This window comes from Salvelinus alpinus, chromosome 25, assembly GCF_045679555.1.
Source record: "Salvelinus alpinus chromosome 25, SLU_Salpinus.1, whole genome shotgun sequence".
In the NCBI taxonomy this organism is placed as follows: Eukaryota; Metazoa; Chordata; class Actinopteri; order Salmoniformes; family Salmonidae; genus Salvelinus; species Salvelinus alpinus.
In genome coordinates, this window is record NC_092110.1 from 37338463 (window position 1) to 37360771 (window position 22309).

Here is a 22309-nt window from a genome sequence, read left to right on the forward strand (position 1 = left end):
TCCGTCAAGGAACACTGCCCCTCCCCTCGACTTGTAGCTCCGTCAAGGAACACTGCCCCTCCCCACGACTTGTAGCTCCGTCGAGGAACACTGCCCCTCCCCTCGACTTGTAGCTCCGTCGAGGAACACTGCCCCTCCCCTCGACTTGTAGCTCCGTCAAGGAACACTGCCCCTCCCCTCGACTTGTAGCTCCGTCTAGGAACACTGCCCCTCCCCTCGACTTGTAGCTCCGTCAAGGAACACTGCCCCTCCCCTCGTAGCTCGATCGAGGAACACTGCCCCTCCCCTTCCCTATGTATGTATGAGTATATATGCAGTGTGTATGTATGTATGTGTATATATGCAGTGTGTATGTATGTATGTAGGTATGTGTATATATGCAGTGTGTATATGTAGGTATGTATGTATGTGTATATATGCAGTGTATATGTAGGTATATATGTATATGTATATATGCAGTGTGTATATATGTATGTAGGTATGTGTATATATGCAGTGTGTATGTATGTGTAAATATGCAGTGTGTATATATATATATTATTTTACTGCTCTAGGGATGTAATTATTGTTTGAATAACCTTATTTACAATTATGTATTGATTTACTTTTTCACTCTTTATGTGATGTGCAATGCAGAGAACGCAGGAAGAAGTATTATCATTTAATTACCACAGTGAATTATTGTAATGTTTGTTTATGTGTCAATTAATCCCATAATGGATGGGTTGCCAATTGACGATTTGACACAAAAATAACATTTAATTCATTGTAGCTCCAGTCGAGGAACACTGCCCCTCCCCTCAACTTGTAGCTCCGTCGAGGAACACTGCCCCTCCCCTCGACTTGTAGCTCCAGTCGAGGAACACTGCCCCTCCCCTCGACTTGTAGCTCCAGTCGAGGAACACTGCCCCTCCCCTCGACTTGTAGCTCCAGTCGAGGAACACTGCCCCTCCCCTCGACTTGTAGCTCCAGTCGAGGAACACTGCCCCTCCCCACGACTTGTAGCTCCAGTCGAGGAACACTGCCCCTCCCCACGACTTGTAGCTCCAGTTGAGGAACACTGCCCCTCCCCTCGACTTGTAGCTCCAGTCGAGGAACACTGCCCCTCCCCTCGACTTGCAGCTCCAGTCGAGGAACACTGCCCCTCCCCACGACTTGTAGCTCCAGTCGAGGAACACTGCCCCTCCCCTCGACTTGCAGCTCCAGTCGAGGAACACTGCCCGTCCCCTCAACTCGTAGCTCTGTCGAGGCTCTCCAGAAGGGGGAGTATGTGAGCTGCCCCAGAGCCGAGGAGATCTACCACTGCCTACGCTACTCCTGTTACACCACCACAGCCAGGAAGTGCAGCCTTTAGCCAGCCATCGCTGCCTAGTTCCCCATTGGCACTGACCTAGGGTCAGTTTTGCCCTTTTTCCTCCCTAATGGTTACTGGTTAGGATTTGTGGAGAGTGAGATGATCCTACAACTGACCCTGAAGGACAATTTCCCTCAAACAGGACCTCTAACGGCATCATGGCCTGGAATTGTGGCACCAAATGGAATAAAACCGACTGAAACAGGGAGGGATTATCTGGACTTGTCCAATAAGAAACAGTCATTTTTATTCCCGATTGCAAAATGTTTTCAGTTGTGTTCCCTAATGAACAAGGCCCAGCCTTGCTGTAAATATTTATTGCACATTGAAATAAGACTTGACGGACACTAAGGTGAATGTACAGTATGGTGGATGCACATTGGGAATACAATGTGCCACTGTGTTTGTTTTGTTATTACCATTTCTGTTCAAATAAAGGTTTTATTTTTGTGTTCATATTTTGAAAAGAGATCAAATATGTGGTTTCAATTGCAGGAATAAAAATTCACAATTTTTCTATAACTAAATTGCTTTATTCCAAAACAAATTCACAAGTGTTTGACATGATTCAGTCAAAACACATTGACAGATATAAGTACACAAAATGAAGTTCATACTCCTAAATTTCTTAGTGTTAGATTCATATCCTCTTTGTTCAACATTTATAGTTGATTGTATCCTCAATATTTGACTGTAGCAGATAACATGCAATTTCAACCTTATGTCTGTAGTGTCTTCGCACAGCCGCTGTCTTTCCCACACTCTGGGGGTGGAATTCCAGGAGTCTGGCAAGCGAGATTAGTAGTCTGTCTGAACCACAAGTCGTCACTCTTTCCTTACATACAGAAGAGACTGACTTTAGGACACGTCATTGGTCTACTGCTGTTATCTGCACTTACACTGGTTGCATTCCAGTCTTTATAACAATTGCATACAAGTACACAACCACATTACATAAGATGACTCTGGGAACAAGCATGCACTATGGATTGATATAGCCCATAACACGGTCTGAATATAACAGTGCTGTGTTTGAGAAACGGATTGTACTTCGACTTGATGGTAACAAAGCCCTATCCACCTACACACACACACACGACTCCTTTCTCAAAACCAAACCAGCATTACCGGAGCATTTCAGAAATCATTTCCTTCTTTTGCCCTAGAATAAAAAATAAAAAAACACATTCTTGGACCTTTGTTTTGCCTTCAAAATCTATTTCTGCCTGTCCTAGAGCAGTGCCTGTCACCTTCAGTTTGAGATGCACCTATACTATGATTTAACATATGGTAGATGGATACGGATATGCACTGATCAACAAGGTATTACATTTAGCAGACGCTCTTATCCAGAACGACTTAGTTTAAGGCATTCATCTTTTAAAAAATGTAGCTAGGTGGGACAAACACATAACACAATATGTACATTTCTTCTCAAAGTAGCTGTCAGTGCTAGTAGGAAAAGACAAGTGTGAGTGTAAGATCATGAAAGGCCCTTTTGGGGGGGGGGGGGTGAAGAGGTGGGTTTTTCCAGACTATGAATATGCTGTCCTAGCTTCTGTGGGAAGCTGGTTCCACCGTTGGGGTGCCTGGGACAGAGAAGAGCTTTGACTGGGCTGTAAACGATGAGCAACGAGTTGTACGCCTTCACATGCTTTTAACGCGTTGAGAATGCCAATTGGCTAACGACAAACAAACTGTGTCAACCATAAAGTAAAAGTACAGCTATCACGCTCAAACAAATAATGGTCCTCCAAAACTATATTAAAAGATTCTTCATGAATAATATTTTGTTGCTGCTGTTAAGGGCATTTCTTTAGCAGAGGTCAGCATGTGGGAGAAGTAGGGGCTCGGGATGATAGACTAGTTTCCCACTAGTAATTACCAGTTGGGAGGAACATTCAAGTGGATTTTCCCCAGTCGTATGCTGCCATTTACTAGAGGTTATGAAAAACAGCATCAGGCTTAGCCTTACATGTGCTTAAGGTTGAGCTTCATGACGATCGCACTGTTGACCACAACGCACCTTTTAAAAGCCAATGTTCAGTAGACCCGTCGCTGCATGTCAGCTCAAAATCGGAAATTACCTTAAATGGCGATCGTATTGAATCCTGGCCTTAGGCAGAAATACAGACAACGGTACTCAGTTACTGTGTCTTGAAAAGACATGACAAAGACTAATTTCATATAGTTTTATTCTGACATGTTTTTCCCCCACATATTGCTTTGGTTGAAAGACATTACGACCGATACAGAACAAATATGACACGTACAAATTAAGAGTAAATGGCCTTTTCAAGCACTTGTGCTCTTCTGAACAAATATCTAGCTCTGATTGGTCGTTTTACATTACAGTAAAACAGAAAGGAAGCAGCATTCCATTTAGTTAAGTTGCCCTTGAATGTCTAGGTGCTATAAAAGAAACAAGACGAGGGAGCGAAAGCACTGACCCAAGTTCACAGTATAAATACATCATGAGTAACACATCTCTGTACAAGCAGTGTCGTCCACCATATAGAAACTAGTAATGTAACATGTTCTTGTGAACCACACGGTTGCAATTCAAGGTCTGTACGTGAATGGACGCAATATTCAAGAGATTCCTTTACACATACATATATCATGCGTGTAGAATAATTTATCAAATAGAAATCATGAGATGTATAGTCAATATCATGTTTGTTTGTAAAAAATGTACCACTTTTGCCCAAAATGTAACAGAATCAGGCTGTTTTATACTGCTAGGGACTGCGCCGCCTCAAATACAGTACAATGCTATTGTACTAAAAAATGTTTTTAATCAAAACAATTATAATTTTTTGCTCTGCACTTCGCTCATGACATTTCATGCAGTCATTTCAGCACACACGAGCAAACGTTTCAGTTAATTCTGAATCTTTCAGTAAAATGAAAAATAAGGTGTCACTTTTACAAGGTCTGAGACAAGACAGAGTTGAAATCCATGACTGTGTTTAACTTTAGGATTATCAAGAAGAACTAAGGCTGCTTTTACCCAGGTAGCCCAATTCTGATCTATTTTGCAATAACTGGTATTTTGAACAAACAGATCAGCTCTTTCACCAACAATTGGGCAAAAGATCAGAATTGGGCTGCCTGTGTAAATTTAGCCAAGAGTAATTTAAATCAGGAACCAGCTAATGCAGACCTCACACCCAACTCTGGAATATCCAGTGGCATTCTAACAGGGTAGATTAAAAAAAATCCTTGAGAGAATCTTCACTCGGACCTATGGGGGTGCATTCACACTGCTCGCCGTAAAAATCTATGCAAGGAAGTAATTTCATTGGTCCTAGCCGGCAAAATCATTGATTAGAACCAATGAAATGGCTTCCTTCCTGGATGAGTTCCCCCCCTCGAGCTGTGTGAATGGACCCTTAGTTTGGAATCGCTGGCTCGGACTCTACTAATGAGTATTTTAATAGGAAAGCTTCATGTATCTATACAGTAGAGCATACGTACATACCTTCAGACCAGTGGAGGCTGCTGAGGGGAAAACGGCTCATAATAAATGGCCGGAACGGAACAAATGGAACGGTATCAAACGCCTGGAAACCATGTGTTTGATACTATTCTACACAGATTCCACTCCAGTCATTACCACAAGCCCTTCAGACATACATAAATATACTCAGCTGTGCACACATATACATGTATAAGGGATGACTAGGTCAGCCATTTTTGTGCTTTTTCACTGCTAGTTTTCCCCCCCACGATTTACCAATTAGTTCTCAAAAAGACTAAACAATTATATAAAAAAGGGTGCTCTGTACAAAACCAGAGGTCAAAACGGGACAAGTATTTACAAGCGCGGTTTACCATCTGAACATACATACATCTTGTAAAAATAGCCTTCGTGAAGCTGACGTTGAGTGGTCAAGTCACATCAGCTTATTAGCTGGTGCATTGTGGGCCCACTTCCAACCCAATAAGGGTCACCAGAGCAGAAACACCATCTTCTCCCATTCACAAGCTTGAGGGCTGGGCCTGCTGTGGGCTCACAGTGAGCGAGGAGTGGGCAGGCAGGGGCTCGCAGTCTTTGACGGCGCCCTCATCGTCTCGCATGTACATGAGGAACAGAGTCACGGTGGCGAAGGTTGTGGCGTTGACGGGGAACGCCCGGAGCAGCGTGGAGGTGAGGCCGTGCGTGAACACCCGCCAGCCCTCTCGCTTCAGGCTCTGACGCACACAGTCAGCGATGCCATTGTACTTGTTGTGGCCGCCCACGCCGTCTGCCTGGAGCCGGGACTTTATGACGTCCACGGGGTAGGTGGAGATCCACGAGGCGATGCCCGACATGCCTCCGGCAAACAGCAACTTGAGGATCATGTAGGGGTCATCGGGTTCACAGCCCAGAGAGCGCGTCAGTACGTCGTAGGTCAGGAAGTAGATCCCGAAACCCGGTGTCTCACGGACTAGCGTGGTCACCATACCCCGGTTGATACCGCGGAAGCCCTCCTTCCGGTAGATGCGCACCAGGCAGTCCAGAGAGTTCTTGTACAGCTTCTGCTTGGACTTCCTCTCGCCCAGCCCCTGCAGCTGCATGCGCGTCTTAGCCAGCTCCATGGGGCAGCAAATGACGCTCTGCAACGCGCCCGCCGACGCCCCGGCCAGGAACTGGTTGAGCGGCGTGTCGTGGCCCAGCCTGCGCATGGCGTTGCCCTGGACACCGAACACGATGGCATTGATAAAGGTCAGGCCCATCATGGGGGAGCCAATGCCTTTGTACAGACCCGTCATCTGTGGACACACGGCAGAGCGAGAGCGAGACAGAAGGAGCGAGAGACAGAAAGAGCGAGAGACAGAAAGAGCGAGAGACAGAAAGAGCGAGAGACAGAAAGAGCGAGAGACAGAAAGAGCGAGAGACAGAAAGAGCGAGAGACAGAAAGAGCGAGAGACAGAAAGAGCGAGAGACAGAAAGAGCGAGAGACAGAAAGAGCGAGAGACAGAAAGAGCGAGAGACAGAAAGAGCGAGAGACAGAAAGAGCGAGAGACGTAATATGGTAATTTAAGTTGAATGAAGCTGAAGAACTTGGCACAAACACACATTAGTAGTAGTTTGCCACAGCCAAATCACACTTTTACCACAATAAATGTTGTTTAAGGACATACTCTTCATAAGGCTAAAATACTAAGCTGCTATTCCACTATAATACTGACAGCCTTACCCTAATACTTAACCGGCTCAAGTGACAAGGTGGTTCTCTTAATTTAGCCATGCAGCAGGCGTAACACCCCGATTGACCTTGGCTACTGATATCTTTCCCAACCTCCTCCCCCCCAGACTGGCCAATAGGCTCTCTGCTAGACTGACCTCCGTGTTGAAGCCATAGAGATAGATAGAGGACTCATCTTTATATACAGTATGTGCCATTATAGCGTCTGTGACAGCATTGGGAGCGCCATTGAGGTTACAACCCATAGGAATTCCCACCCAGTTGACAACTTTAAAATGGTGGAAGCCCTCAATGGAGCTGCCCATGCTAAAACAGCCTTTTGGCCACTATCATTCTCTATGATTGAAACACAAGACTAGCAAGAGACCCTTCTGAGTAGAGCCCTGTTCTAACCAAATGGTACAACAGTAGTTGGCACTGCACAGAGCACATGGCAATGCCTCATGGCGCTGCAGTGGCAAACACCTCCAAAAACAAATCAATTTGAATGAAAGGATTTCACCACTGGTGACTACCCACACACCAGGGTTTCCGTTAGCTGGTAATTGCCGGATTTTGACCAAAATAAATTATATGAACAGAAGATTTTTTTTGTTTTTTAAATTGCCGGCCAAATTGACCAGGATAAAAAAAAAAATACAATCCCATTGCGTAAATAACGCTCTTAATTAATTGATGGAAATATCAGTCAATGTCAACACATTTGACCGTCATGCTTATAGGTCTATAGGTGTATTTTCATTAGTCGCCATTTATAGCACGTGCACAACATACCTAGACTATTTTGGGCGGAATATCACTTGTCAGACAGCGCTAGAAATGCTGCAGCTTCTCAGCTCATTGCTGATGGAGTGAAATATGCTTTTATAAAAAGGCCAACAATTCTAAAACGCAATCGCATGTCAACAGTTTATGACTTGATTCCGTAACGGTAGTGGTCGTACTCACCGACTCTTGCCGTACGATAGACTGGAAGCAGTGATACGTGCCGCGGTACAGAGGTCTGTCCACACTCTGAACTTGGAGTCGTACCTGAAAATGGAAGCCTCAATGTTAGCGAAAAAGCACAGAAGGCAATACAGCCACATTTAATAACAATAAATACATCACACATAAAACGCATAGGAAAAGAGAATATACACAACAACAAAAAGGTTATTGTGAAATGTACTACAATATAATAGTTGATTTGGGTGACAAAACAGTAAAATATATATATTTTTTCTTTAAGTATTTTGTGCTACTTATTTAAAGTCTGGAAGATATTTTTTTTCCTTCACAAAACAAAACACGGGGAGAAAAAGAAGACCTAGACCGTACTTACTAGCTAGGTCACACATCCGTGCAGAGGTTGTATATCCCTCATCTAAAACACAGTGACACTTATGCTGTTAAAGACAGCCCTCCCTGTTCAGGGATAAAACAAACAGTGTCCCTCTCTCCACATTTCTGTTCTCAAAATATTTTTTTTAATAAAAAAATTAAAGTTTGACTCAAATTGTCAAAATATCAAGTATAAATATCCTGATACATGTGTTGTAACTTGTACGCTTAGAGATTATTACGAGTACACAGCAAAAATATTTCAAGATTCAGTGTCTGCAAATTACAGCTCTTAGAAGACATTTCAGTATAAACCTCGTAAATTGTATCATTAAAACAATTAAACCTGATTATTAGGCTCAAAATAGCCACTCATGCAAAACTGTATTGCCATGATTGGTATAACTTTACTAGAAATGTACTTTCAAAAATACCTTGCACACTGCCTTAAAATATGTTTTACCGGCAGGTTGGAAGTAGAATCTTGTATACAGGGGGATCCATAGCATTCAAAAATGCAAACCCCTAAAATGTGAAACGGAAAAACAAACACAGAAGAACACCTGCAGATACACTGAGTGTACAAAACAACCTGACCAGGTGAAAGCTATGATCCCTTGTTAAAAGGGGAGGAGACAGGTTAAAGAATAATTTTTAAGCCTTGAGATCATTGAGACATGGATTGTGTATGTGTGACATTCAGAGGGTGAATGCGCAAGACAAAATATTGAAGTGCCTTTGAACAGGGTATGGTAGTAGGTAGGTGCCAGGCGCACCGGTTTGTGTCAAGAGCTGCAACACTGCTGGGTTTTTCCACACTCAACAGTTCTTTCAGTCGACATCTCACTATGTGACACGGCCCCTTTTGCGGGTCATTATTTGAAGCCTTATTCAATCACGCCTAACAGGCCAATCAGAGCTGTGTGTGTACGCCCCGAGTGGCTTATATCTAGCCCGTTACACAGCTTTATTCAGTAAACTAGCTCTCAACTTAACAGTTCCTTTCGGTGTGGGTTACTACCCCAACACATAGCATTGAGTGGCTTGCTTTCTATTTTTCAGGAATGCTGCTTACTTCAGCTTCACTTTACCGAGTGAAGTTACCTCATATAGCAGCACTTTTTTGTTATCGGCTAGGTACTGTACACCTGTTGCCTGGCATTCACACAATTGGCGTCGTTAGCTAGCTAGCTGCACTGTTTTAGCATCCTGCTAATAGCAGGTTCCCACAAATTTTAGCTACTTCTACCCAGGGTCTCTAGCTCTGTCGGTTCCCACTTTCGGAGTTAGCTAGCTGAACTTTCGAGTATCTTGGCTAGCTAGTGGGCTAACGGCACCACTGATGTTGTAGCTAGCAATCTCCGGGCTAAAGCCCCATTCAGTTTGTTTGGCTAGCAAGAGCGGTTATGTTTCTTCAGTGTGTTACCCCACCATTGAAGCACCATCCCTTTTTCATTCCCCTGTGAAAGATAACCCAGCCGTTCGATCTACCTCAAGTTACTTGGTTTACAGACCGAGTCGGCACTTTGTATCCCACACGACAGCTCGGCTAGCTGGCTATCAACACTCAGGTAAAGAAAGCCAGCTAATTCACTACACTGAAAGTATAAAGACGGCATTTATTTCTCACCACCCTGGTAAATAAAGCTGTCTGTTTCTGCTTACCTGGCTCAAGCTCACGTTACCCAGTGTCTCTCCCGACTTCCCATTGTAGGAGCAGCGCCTGGAGTGGCTAGCTAGCTAAACCGGTAATTCCATTTGCTTTTGTCCGTCCTGCCGAAACGCAATGTCAACAGGCTTACCGGCCAAGTCGTCAGGGAAGGGGGAGAAAAAGCAGCAAAAGCCTATCAACGCTCACCCTGGCAACTGCAGGCATTACATGTCCGGGACAGATTCCCATACGCTCTGTACTACTTGTCTCGGCGTTGAATACGCTATGGAGGCTCCCATCAACCCCGCTAGTTGTGTGCATTGCACTCAGCTGGACTCCAGTGTCCTCCAGTGACATAGAGTGAAGTACATGGAAAATATTTTTGGGATTGTCTCGGTAGCCTGTCAAGCAGCCCTCACCATGGAGAGTGACATTTTCACCACTGCCTCTGTTTTGCACGGCAACATCAGCCACATACTAGACGCGTCTGAGGCTTCCTAGGCTCCATGATTGTAGTGGTTCTGCTTGGTCTCCTTAACTCAGCTATCCAGCGGTGGGTGACCTCACTCTGCTTGAACTAGTCTATCCACAGGTACGTGCTTCTCTCAGGAAAGTGTCTATCGGCACTTCAATCCCTCCTGACGCGGGGCTGCCCTACTGGGACAGTCTTCACACGCAAAGTAGTGACAAATAGATGCATCACTATAGGGATGGGAGGAGGGAGCAGTCCACGAAGGGCGTACAGTAAACGGCGTATGGTCAGACTACGTTCTAGCTCTAAACTGTTATTAGCCCTCTGGCACTTTTGTCCATTCCTACAGGGCCGACATGTCCTTGTCAGGTCGGACGATAGGTCGATGGTGACATATACATCGGCCCCGTTTCTCGCCTTGGCCTAGCGCGCTAGCGACCTTCACGCATGCTCGGTTCATCCTCGCTTCATCCTTCATGCACTCAGTTTGCGCTGCCCCCCCTCGACTACTTCAAGGTTATGATACGTCGCTTTCATTTCTAAAGGGCATTCCCATGACTTACAGTATTCAAGCCACTGACCTCTTCCACCCTCCGACGTGCTCTTCTCCAGAGCAGCGGCGCCTTAACACATTGTGTCCGGTGCGCGCCCTGCACATCTACATGGACAGGACTAGGCCATTATGAAACTATGACCAACTGTTTGCTTTGCCAACCCTGCTCAGGGTAGAGCTTTGTCCGAACAACGCCTCTCCCATTGGAGGCTATCGCCAAGGTGTACAGTTGTTGGGGATTGCAGTCTCCCCTGGGTGTCCGAGAACATTCCACTAGAGGAATTGCCACAACGGGCACTGTTCAGAGGCATCTCCATCTTTGTGCGGTGGCTAGTTGGGCTTCCCCTTGGTGAGGTTCTATCGCCTGGATGTTAACTGCGCCCTCCCTCCGCACACAGTCCTTGGCGGTGGAGCAAAGTAGGATGGATCAGGCACATTACCGTGTACCACAACAGGATTCTCAGGAAACAGGATATTGGCAATCGGGGCATTCTGCAAGTGTTCCATAGTGAGATGTCGAACCGAGTTGACTGAAATAGAATATTTTGTTCTCTGACTTGTGTAAGAGGTAGTTCTTAGAATGAGGAAACCAGATCAGTGCAGGGTGTTATATAGACACATAGGGCATACACCCACAAAGCTCTGACTGGTGTGATTGAATAAGGCTTCAACCAATGACCCGCAAAGAAGGCGAGTCCCATAGTGAGAGGTCTCCCTTGTCTCCTTCAAAGAACTGGGGTTACATACCATAATCCAAAGTTTCCTGTGTGTATTAAGAATGGTCCACCACCCAAAGGACATCCTGACAACTGTGGGACGCATTGGACTCAACATGGTTCAGAATCCCTGTAGAACTTGACACCTTGTAGAGTCCATGACCCAATGAAGTGTATAACTCAACTGTTTATTTACAGAGCTTTCCAATGACCTACGCTGTCACAGCTCCAACATATCATGTGGCTTAGGTGTTAGTCAAAACTATATTTGGGTTATGCATATGATGAGAGTAGGAGTCAGCTGAGCTTGAGGCTATACACTCACTCATACAAAAAAAAAAAAAGGGAATATCTTGAAATCTCAACTATAACAGACAGAAACCTGGCATGCTTCTGGATAAGTCAATTGTTTGTTGTGTGCACATTGTGAGTCTGATACTGTTGCTCAGCAAGCTTCAACATGCACTGCCAACATGCCATGCAGAGACAACAAAACAGCTCTTTAGCTCTGGTCCTAACTAGAAGGAGATGTCTGTTCTTGGAACAGAACAGACTGGGTTGCAGTAAGACACTGGGTTAAGAATGTTATGCGTTCTACTTTTTAAAACAGCAGTGTGTAGATATGACTCTAGGTCAGAAAACGAGCCAAAATACCCACGTGTGTGTGGTCTGGAAAAAAAGTGCGGTTTACTATTTGCAAGTAAAAGCTGAGAAATGCGGTTCCTGAAACGTTTTGATTGGGAGAGAGCATGAATATTTCATACTTTATCAAACACTTTAGGTCATCTCATCTATATTCAAACGTGCCCTTTCGAGGAGCCTTGATAAACCCCACGGTAGCTAAATAGGAATTTCATTTCAGTGTGATTTTTAAGGAAAAAAATGACACTTGCCAGGCATTTGCCAACCAGAAAAAACATAAACCCACCTTTACAGTGTCAAAAGGATGCCCGACCAAGACACCGGCAGCACCTGGAAATGACAAAGATGAACAATTAATCAGCACTTTGCTTGTTGGAGAAGGTTGATATGTAATGTGGTCTAAAGCTAAGTGAAACAATTACAAAACCTGACAACTTGGAGAAAGAGTGGTAACTAAGTACAAGTATAGGTAGAGTAAACAGCATGGAGACACTGTTTAATACTCAGTCTTTGAGCCTAGACCTGATGCAAGTTACAACACGTTCAGTGGTGGTGGGTGCATGTTTGAATATCAAGTGCAGTACACAAGAACAAACAGTCTTCTCTGGACTGCCCATCAGCTGTTCACTGTACTGTACACGTGTCCTTGACATTGTTAGCGAGAAGAAAACGCAATACTGTGTGACACCACCTGTACATCACAGGATAAACCCTACCCAGGGCCGTTTCAGGTTAGGGCCACTTGTATGTGTTCTGGCTTGGTGTTTGAGTGAGTGAAGCAGTGGTGCATTCATGTGATTCTCATGAAACCAGTTTTAAAACGTGAGTTACAAAACCCATGATGCATCTGCAAAAATCAATTGACATTCTGTGTGTGTTGTGTACAAACATATGCATTTCACTGCACAATTTCATACACAACCAATACAATTTTAGATTTAAGGACTAAGATGTTTAGATTTTGGCAAAGTGTCATTTTTCTTATATATACATTTGCCTGAATTATTTTACATTTTCACCCCAAATTTACATTACTGAAATTCATCTAGACTCAATTCGCAGGTCATTTTACTTCAGAAAAACCTAACTTATTTGAATAAAACAAAATATGTTGCTGTAGTTTGTCCAGAAATAAAAATGAAGTGTTACTATAATATTTATGTACAAAGTGTCTGGACATGCATCTCATTTTGGTAACACTAAGTTCCTGTAAAAACTCCAGTTTTTAAATAAAAATTGTATTCACCCATGATGCATCATCTAGGAGTAGTCGTCTTTAGATGAGCACAAGTTAATTTATTTGCTTATATGCTTTCAGAAGGAGGTTCGTATTCTCAAACTCTGCCTTTAGCCACTTGGCCGTCTCAACAAAACGGCTAAAAAGCTCAAATTAGGGTTCTGAGGAGTATTTCTGTCTGTAATAAAGCTCATTCTGATTGGCTGGGCCAGGCTCCCTAGTGAGTTGGCCAGGCTGCCAATTGGAGGGCATAGGCCCACCCATCGCTGCCCAGTCATGTGAAATCCATAGATTAGGGCCTAGGGAATTTATTTCAATCGATTGATTTCCTTAAATGAACTTGAACTCAGTAAAATCTTTGAAAATGTTCCATTTATATTTTTGTTCAGTATGAATATATTTTCCCAGTGTTATGTTTAACTCAGGCCTTTTCATTAGGGGAGCAATGTTTTAAAAAAAATTGAACTTATTACTTAGTTGGACTGTTGCAGTAATGAGAAGTGGAAATTGTATTTGAATAAAATCTATTCAAAATGCATTAAATTGATCAGTACAGATCCCAATCTCAGTGATTCAAAAGGACATGAAAAATTACACCTGATAATTATGTCAAATGTCAGTTTTGTAGGAAAGACCCACCGTGCTTCTACACCTGCATTGCTTGCTGTTAGGGGTTTTAGGCTGGGTTTCTGTACAGCACTTTGAGATATCAGCTGATGTACGAAGGGCTTTATAAATACATTTGATTTGGCAGAAAGATGACGCTAAAGAACATTTGTCTGACCCCCACTTTCAAGACATTATTAGTAGCTGAGACATTATTGCAATAACGCCCAATCATAGACTTATTTATAAATAAACGTTCTGGCTAAGCTGACATTCATATTAATTGAGATGGGGTTAAGAAAACCAATGATAAATATTGATAGGAAGATAGGAATTGACTTCCTGTGGATAAGAATTTTAACAATGTAGTAAAATCAAAGAAACTGTGGTAAAATGCTACACAGGTCCTATTTCAAAACGCCCAATCGTTAAAACTACACCTGGTTTAGTTTAGGGGAGGGGTATTCTTTGTACCCTGACAAATCTAAAGAATGTACCAATTTCGCTCTTATTATTCATCATTTTGACCATGTGAAGTTGAATGTGTATGTCGCTAATGTAATTGGTGCTTGAGAGTGGACTGCGCCCATTTTTACCACTCCCAGCACATGGTTTGGAATGAATGGAATTGTATGGGTGGGAGCATAAAGTTTCACAAAAATATATTTTGTGATTCTAAGAAACCAAAACAGGTTTAGCCAGCTAAGCACATTTCATATACAATGAACAGTACTCGGTAATTTTCCATCCATGAAACGAAATTTTTTGGGGGCAAACTTGCGCCATCACTAGGCACATTCCTGCATTGGCTAACTAGCTTTGCTAGCCAAACACATGAATCATTCATTCAAAGCGTTTCCAACCTGATGCATTTTGCAAGCCCTTTATATGACTCCGTGCTGCCACGTAGCAAGCATTGAAGCAATCTACAATCTATCCATGGGTGTGCTTTCTAACTAACTTTAGTTAACTTACCTCCTATGCATCCTGCTGCAAAGTCCAATGTAAAGTCCATTCCCTCAAGGAGTCTTTGAATTAGTCAAAAGCTAGCTATCAATGATGCTGTATTTCTCCGTAGCACACGGGGCTATCTAATTCAAAGTTCTGGCTTGGTGAAAAAGCTAGCTACAATCTTGTATTGCTTCAAAATAGACGAATAATTTAGATAACTATCAGTTTCGACCTGTAGTTTGATGGTTGCATCTGTAACGTTAAAGGATAGCTGAATTGCTAGCTACAGTAACGTTAACTAGCTAGTTCTCTTCTCCTCTTGAATAAAAGCGAGTTCGCAAAGGGCTGTTGATAACACTACCCACGTGAGCTCTTGAATAAGACAGATAGCTAAGTAGCTTAATGTGTATGATTTGATTATTGAATTGAGGCGCTCCCACAGTTCACTACCTAGCTACCCCCACCAGCTGTCTGCTTCCTTCCGCACGTTGTTTCTATTTCTGACTGTCTCCCGTGAAATTCAAAGCCCCTTTTAACCAACCATTTAGCCCAATCAGATCACTGTGATGAAGACAACACCCCTACCGCCCCGCACGCTGATTGGCTCGAGTTGATTTTTCACGGGTTATGATCAAAAGCACTGACCACAGTACTTTCTGATCCAAACAACTGATTTATGATCAGCTCTCCCGAACCTAGTCTAACCATTTACTCCTAGTAACCTATAGTACCCAAGTATCAAAACAGACCCCAAACCAGATGTTACGGGGGAAATATTGTAAAATATTAACCAAGACAAACGACAGGCAAGATTGCAACATCTGTAGCGTTTTAGACATTCTGAAAAAACAATCTGGTAAAAAAAAACGAACTGTATGTTAACATAAAAAATATATGGTTATTGTTGCACTTTTATTTTTTGGAGCTGCAAAAATATATACATTGTAGCTAGTTTATATTAGCATATTCAGCTGTATTCTTGAAAGTGACCAAAGGTACTTACATTTCTTAGGTTTAATACTATAGTTTCTTTATACTTCTGTGAATATTTGTTGGTGTATTTTATCCATTGGGATGTTGAGGCATCGGGGCATTTCAACAGTGCTTGTCCCTACCAGACGTGTAATCCTTTTGGCTTATACACCTACAGTAAGACTTCTTGAGTCACTGATACCTGACCCTCCCTTGCTTGCCATGCCCATGTTTGCATAACTAGTATCCAATTTTATCACTTGAGAGAGAGGAAGAGAGAGGGGGGGTAGACAGAGAGACAGAGGGAGAGAGAGAGAGATAGAGAGAGAGAGAGAGAGAGAGAGAGAGAGAGAGAGAGAGAGAGAGAGAGAGAGAGAGAGAGAGAGAGAGAGAGAGAGAGAGAGAGAGAGAGAGAGAGAGAGAGAGAAAGAGACAGAGAGAGATAATGTATTTTATATAATATAGTTTATTTCACTTTTGTTTATTATCTATTTCAATTGCTTTGGCAATGTAAATATATGTTTCCCATGCCAATAAAGCTGTTTGAATTTAATTTAATTGAGAGAGTGAGAGAGAGACCCACTGGGAAAAACCTGGTTGAATCAATGTTGTTTCCATGTAATTTCAACAAAAACATTTAATGTGAAGTTTGTATTTGTATTTGTATTTATTATGGATCCCCATTAGCTGCTGCCTAAGCAGCAGCTACTCTTCCTGGAGTCCAGCTAAATTAAACCAGTTTATACCATTTTAAAAACATTACAATACATTCACAGATTTCACAACACACTGTGTGCCCTCAGGCCCCTACTCCACCACTACCACATATCTACAGTACTAAATCCATGTGTATATATAGTGTGTATGTTATCGTGTATGTGTGTATGCATGTTTTGAATCAATGTATGAAAACTGATTGGATTCACACATATCACAAGTCCGCGGGGCCAGACGAATTATCAGGACGCGTACGCAGAGCATGCACTGACCGCCTGGCAAGTTTCTTCACTGACATTTTCAACCTCTCCCGGACCGAGTCTGTAATAACTACATGTTTCAAGCAGACCACCATAGTTCCTGTGCCCAAAAACACCAAGGTAACCTGTCTAAATAATCAGATCTGTAGCCATGAAATGCTTTGAAAGGCTGGTCATGGCTCACATCAACGCCATCATCTCAGGGGGTGATGATACAAATCATTAAAATCCAGACGGAAAATATTTACACAAGAAGCCACCTAACAACACACAGTCAAACTCTTCAGTCATTTAGTAAGTTTCACCGTTCTGCGATTCTCAACGTTAAACATGGCACAGTGTTTCAACAAGGGCTCTTTATGTCATCGTTTTTACCTGGACCCACTCAAATTCACATATCTCCCCAACAGATCCACAGATGACGCAAGCTCTATTGCACTCCACACTGCCCTCTCCCATGTGGACAAGAGTAACACCTATGTGAGAATGCTGTTCATTGACTACAGCTCAGCGTTCAACACCATAGTGCCCTCCAAGCTCACCAGTAAGCTCAGGACTTCCCGACGGGCAGCCCCCAGGTAGTTAGGGTAGGCAACAACATATCCGCCACGCTGGCCCTCAACACGGGGGCCCCTCAGGGGTGTACTCCATGTTCACCCACGAATGCGTGGTCGCGCATGACTCCAACACATCATTAAGTTTGCTGATGACACGATGGTGGTAGGCCTGATCACCGACAATGATGAGACAGCCTACAGGGAGGAGGTCAGTGACCTGGCAGTGTGGTGCCTGGACAACAACTTCTCCCTCAATGTCAACAAGACAATGGAGCTGATTGTGGACTACAGGAAGTCCGAGCACGCCCTGATCCATAATGATGGGGCTGCAGTGGAGCTTGTCGAGACCTTCGTTCCTCGGTGTCCACATCACTAAGGAATTAACATGGTCCACAGACACCAACACAGCCATGAAGAAGGCATTACAAAGCCTCTTCCTCCTCAGGAAGCTGAAAAGATTTGGTATGACCCCTCAGATCCTCAAAAAGTTCTACAGCTGCACCATTGAGAGGATCTTGACTGGCTGCATCACCGCTTAGTATGGCAACTGCTTGGCACCCGACAGCAAGGCTCTGCAGCCACCCCCAAGGCATAGACTGTTCTCTCTGCTACCGCAGGGCAAGCGGTACCCATGTACCACGTCTGGAACTAACAGGACCCTGAACAGCTTTTACCATCCAAACCATATTAAGACTGCTAAACATTTGACCAAATAGCTACCAGGACAATTTGCATTGAACCCTTTTTTTTGCACTAACTCTTTTGACTCATCACATACGCTGCTGCTACTGCTTATTATCTGTCCTGTTGTCTAGTCACTTTACCCCTATATATATGTACATATCTACCTCAATTACTTTGTACCCCTGCACGTCGATTCCGGTACCCTGTGTATATAGCCAAGTTATACTCATTGTGTATTTATTCCTCGTGTTATTCTTTTTCTATTATTTCTCTACATTGTTGGGAAGGACCCATAAATCATCATTTCACTGTTAGTCTACACCTGTTGTTTACTCTCTCTCTGCATTGTTGGGAAGGGCCCGTAAATCAGCATTTCACTGTTAGTCTACACCTGTTGTTTATGAAGCAGGTGACAAATACAATTTCATTTGATACTTATTGTAATGACAATACTGCGTACATATATTATCCAATATACAGTATTGCAATCGTTTGGTCTACTGTAACAATTGCTTTGTCTAAGCAGGTCCTGATATCCTAACTCATAGCATCCTTGAATCCTGCTAGCCTAAACTCACAGCACCAGTTGTTCTTGAAATATTTTGTAAAGTTAGTGTGGGAGAGGTGGAAAAATTATTGTTATCGATCAATAATGACAAACTTCCTAGCGTTGTCAACTTAGATGGAAAGCTACTGAGGATGGTAGCTGACTCTATAGACACTCCTGACATTCATATCTTTAATCTGAGCTGAGAGGAAGGTCTTTGTCCTCAGGCCTCAAGCCAAAGTCAATCCTCTACCCAATAGGGGTAAAGAAGCCTTTACTGGCTCTAACAGCAGACCTATCAGCTTGCTGCCAGCTCTTAGCAAACAGTTGGACAAATTGTTTTTGACAAAATACAATGCTCCTATGTAAACAAATTAACAACAGACTTTCAGCATGCTTATAGAGAAGGCCATTCAACATTTACTGCACTGAAACAAATGACTGATGATTGGTTGAAAGAAATTGATAATAAGAGGATTGTGGGAGCTACACTGCTAGATTTCAGTGCAGCCATAGATTTTATTGACCATATCCTGTTTTAGAGAAAGCGTATGTGTTATGACGTCTGCCATATTGTGGATTCAGAGATACAGCTGAAGTCGCAAGTTTACATGTATTTCAAGGCCTACCTTCAAACTCAGTGCCTCTTTGCTTGACATCATGGAGAAAACAAAAGAAATCAGCCAAGACCTCAGAAAAAAAATTGTAGACCTCCACAAGTCTGGATCATCCTTGGGAGCAATTTCTAAACACCTGACGGTACCACGTTCATCTGTACAAACAATAGTACGCAAGTATAAACACCATGGGACCACAAAGCCGTCATACTGCTCAGGAAGGAGACGTGTTCTGTCTCCTAGAGATGAACGTACTTTGGTGCGAAAAGTGCAAATCAATCCCAGAACAACAGGAAAGGACCTTGTGAAGACGCTGGAGGAAACAGGTACAAAAGTATCTTTATCCACAGTAAACCGAGTCCTATATCGACATAACCTGAAAGGCCGCTCAGCAAGGAAGAAGCCACTGCTCCAAAACCGCCATAAAAAAGCCAGACTACGGTTTGCAACTGCACATGGGGACAAAGATCGTACTTTTTGGAGAAATGTCCTCTAGTCTGATGAAAGAAAAATAGAACTGTTTGGCCATAATGTTCATCGTTATGTTTGGAGGAAAAAGGGGGAGGCTTGCAAGCCGAAGAACACCATCCCAACCTTGAAGCACAGGGGTGGCAGCATCGTGTAGTGGGGATGCTGTTCTGCAGGAGGGACTGGTGCATTTCACAAAATAGATGGCATCATGAAGATGGAAAATTATGTGGATATATTGAAGCAACATCTCAAGACATCAGTCAGGAAGTTACAGCTTGGTCGCAAATGGGTCTTCCAAATGGACAATGACCCCAAGCATACTTCTAAAATTGTGGCAAAATGGCTTAAGGACAGCAAAGTCAAGGTATTGGAGTGTCCATCACAAAGCCCTGACCTCAAGCCTATTGGAAATTTGTGGGCAGAACTGAAAAAGCGTGTGCGAGCAAGGAGGCCTACAAACCTGACTCAGTTACATCAGCTCTGTCAGGAGGAATGGGCCAAAATTCACCCAACTTATTGTGGGAAGCTTGTGGACGGCTACCTGAAATGTTTGACCCAAGTTAAACAATTTAAAGACAATGCTACCAAATACTAATTGAGTGTATGTAAACTTCTGACCCACTGGGAATGTGATGAAAGAAATAAAAGCTGAAATAAATCATTCTCCCTACTATTATTCTAACATTTCACATTTTTAAAATAAAGTGGCGATTCTAACTGACCTAAGACAGGGAATTTTTACTAGGAGTAAATGTCAGGAATTGTGAAAAACTGAGTTTAATTGCATTTGGCTAAGGTGTATGTAAACTTCCGACTTCAACTGTACTCGGGATTCAAATCCCGAAAGAAAGAAACTATCTCACTACAATACATTTTAATAGAAAGATCTTGCTACCATGGAAAGGAAAATACCTGTCGATGTGTGGAAAAATCACCCAGATTAACTGTTTAGTCATGTCACAGTTTAGCTAGTTGCTTATGACCTTGTCTACACCTTTCGACTTGTTTTTAAATTATAGGAGCAAAAAATATTCATTTTTATTTGGAACGGCAAACCAAGCAAAGTGGGCCTATTCATATCATTTTCAACCTCTCCCTGTCTGAGTCTGTAATACCAAAATGTTTCAAGCAGACCATCATAGTCCCTGTGCCCAAGAACACTAAGGGAACCTGCCTAAATGATGCCTAAATGCCTATCGACCCGTAGCACTCACGTCTGTAGCCATAAATTGCTTTGAAAGGCTGGTCATGGCTCACATACACACCATTATCAGAGAAACCCTAGACCCACTCCAATTTGCATATCGCCCCAACATATCCACAGATGATGAAATCTCTATTGCACTCGACACCGCCCTTTCACACCTAGACAAAAGGAACACCTATGTGAGAATGCTATTCATTGACTACAGCTCAGCGTTCAACACCATAGTGCCCTCAAAGCTCATCACTAAGCTAAAGACCCTGGGACTAAACACCTCCCTCTGCAACTGGATCCTGGACTTCCGGACGGGCTGCCCCCAGGTGGTAAGGGTAGGTAACAACACATCCGCCACGCTGATCCTCAACACAGGGGCCCCTCAGGGGTACATGCTTAGTCCCCTCCTGTACTCCTTGTTCTCTCGTGACTGCACGGCCAAGCACGACTCCAACACCATTAAGTTTGCCGATGACACAACAGTGGTAGGCCTGATCACCGACAACGATGAGACAGCCTATAGGGAGGAGGTCAGAGACCTGACCGTGTGGTGCAAGGACAACTTCCTCTCCCTCAATGTGATCAAGACAAAGGAGTTGATTATGGACTACAGAAAAAGGAGGACCGAGCACGTCCCCATTCTCATCGACGGGGCTGTAGTGGAGCAGGTTGAGAGCTTCAAGTTCCTTGGTGTCCACATCACCAACAAACTATCATGGTCCAAGCACACCAAGACTGTCGTGAAGAGTGCACAACAAAACCTATTCCCCCTCAGGAGACTGAAAATATTTGGCATGGGTCCTCAGATCCTCAAAAGGTATTACAGCTACACGATCAAGAGCATCCTGACGGGTTGCATCACCACCTGGTATGGCAACTGGTCGGCCTCCGACCGCAAGGCACTACAGAGGGTAATGCGTACGGCATCACCGGGGCCAGCTTCCTGCCATCCAGGACCTCTATTTCAGGCGGTGTCAGAGGAAGGCCCTAAAAATTGTCAAAGACTCCAGCCACCCTAGTCATAGACTGTTCTCTCTGCTATCGCATGGCAGTACCGGAGCGCCAAGTCTAGGTCCAAGAGGCTTCTAAACAGCTTTTACTCCCAAGCAATAAGACTCCTGAACATCTAATCAAATGGCTACCCAGACTATTTGCAAATGGCTACGCAGACTATTTGCATTGCCCCCCCACCCCCCTCTTCTACACTGCTGCTACTCTCTGTTATTATCTGTGCATAGTCACTTTAATAACTCCACTTACATGTATGTGTTACCTCAATTACCTCGACACCGGTGCCCCCACACATTGACTCTGTACCGGTACCCCCTGTACATAGCCTCGCTATTGTTATTTTACTGCTGCTCTTTAATTATTTTTTTACTTTTATCTCTTACTTTTTTTGTTGTTGGTATTTTCTTAAAGCTGCATTGTTGGTTAAGGGCTTGTAAGTAAGCATTTCACTGTAAGGCCAACACCTGTTGTATTCGGTGCATGTGACAAATAACATTTTATTTTATTTTATTTAATCAATATGAATTCTGAGGGCAGAAATGATTAAATATTAAAGCATTAGACCTCTCAGTAAA

The 22309-nt window shown here is 43.3% G+C and overlaps 1 protein-coding gene across 3 annotated transcripts; it reads right to left on the reverse strand.

Annotated features, from left to right (window-relative positions):
* Positions 1-3532: 3532 nt before the first annotated feature.
* Positions 3533-15207, reverse strand: LOC139553898 (mitochondrial basic amino acids transporter-like). Of its 3 annotated transcripts, none has more exons than XM_071366655.1 (4): positions 14725-15207; positions 12193-12236; positions 7498-7581; positions 3533-6112 (listed from the first exon to the last, which is right to left on the reverse strand). In XM_071366655.1, exons 1-4 carry the CDS (start codon positions 14762-14764, stop codon positions 5339-5341), a joined length of 942 nt encoding a protein of 313 aa, XP_071222756.1. In that variant the 5' UTR covers positions 14765-15207; the 3' UTR covers positions 3533-5338. The 3 variants fall into 3 exon arrangements, with proteins under 3 accessions (XP_071222756.1, XP_071222757.1, XP_071222759.1); XM_071366656.1 differs by lacking the exon at positions 14725-15207 and adding an exon at positions 8307-8397 and having other exon boundaries at positions 12193-12216; XM_071366658.1 differs by lacking the exons at positions 12193-12236; positions 14725-15207 and adding an exon at positions 7874-8285.
* Between the last annotated feature and the right edge of the window lie 7102 nt (positions 15208-22309).

Bases quoted from the DNA above. Each gene is read 5' to 3' on its own strand.
- LOC139553898 (XM_071366655.1), bottom strand. From the start codon at position 14,764: ATGGACTTTACATTGGACTTTGCAGCAGGATGCATAGGAG. The intron at 12,237-14,724 runs GTAAGTTAACTA...TGTCATTTCCAG, and splicing joins TGCAGCAGGATGCATAGGAG to GTGCTGCCGGTGTCTTGGTC. The intron at 7,582-12,192 runs GTGGGTTTATGT...TTCCATTTTCAG, and splicing joins ATCCTTTTGACACTGTAAAG to GTACGACTCCAAGTTCAGAG.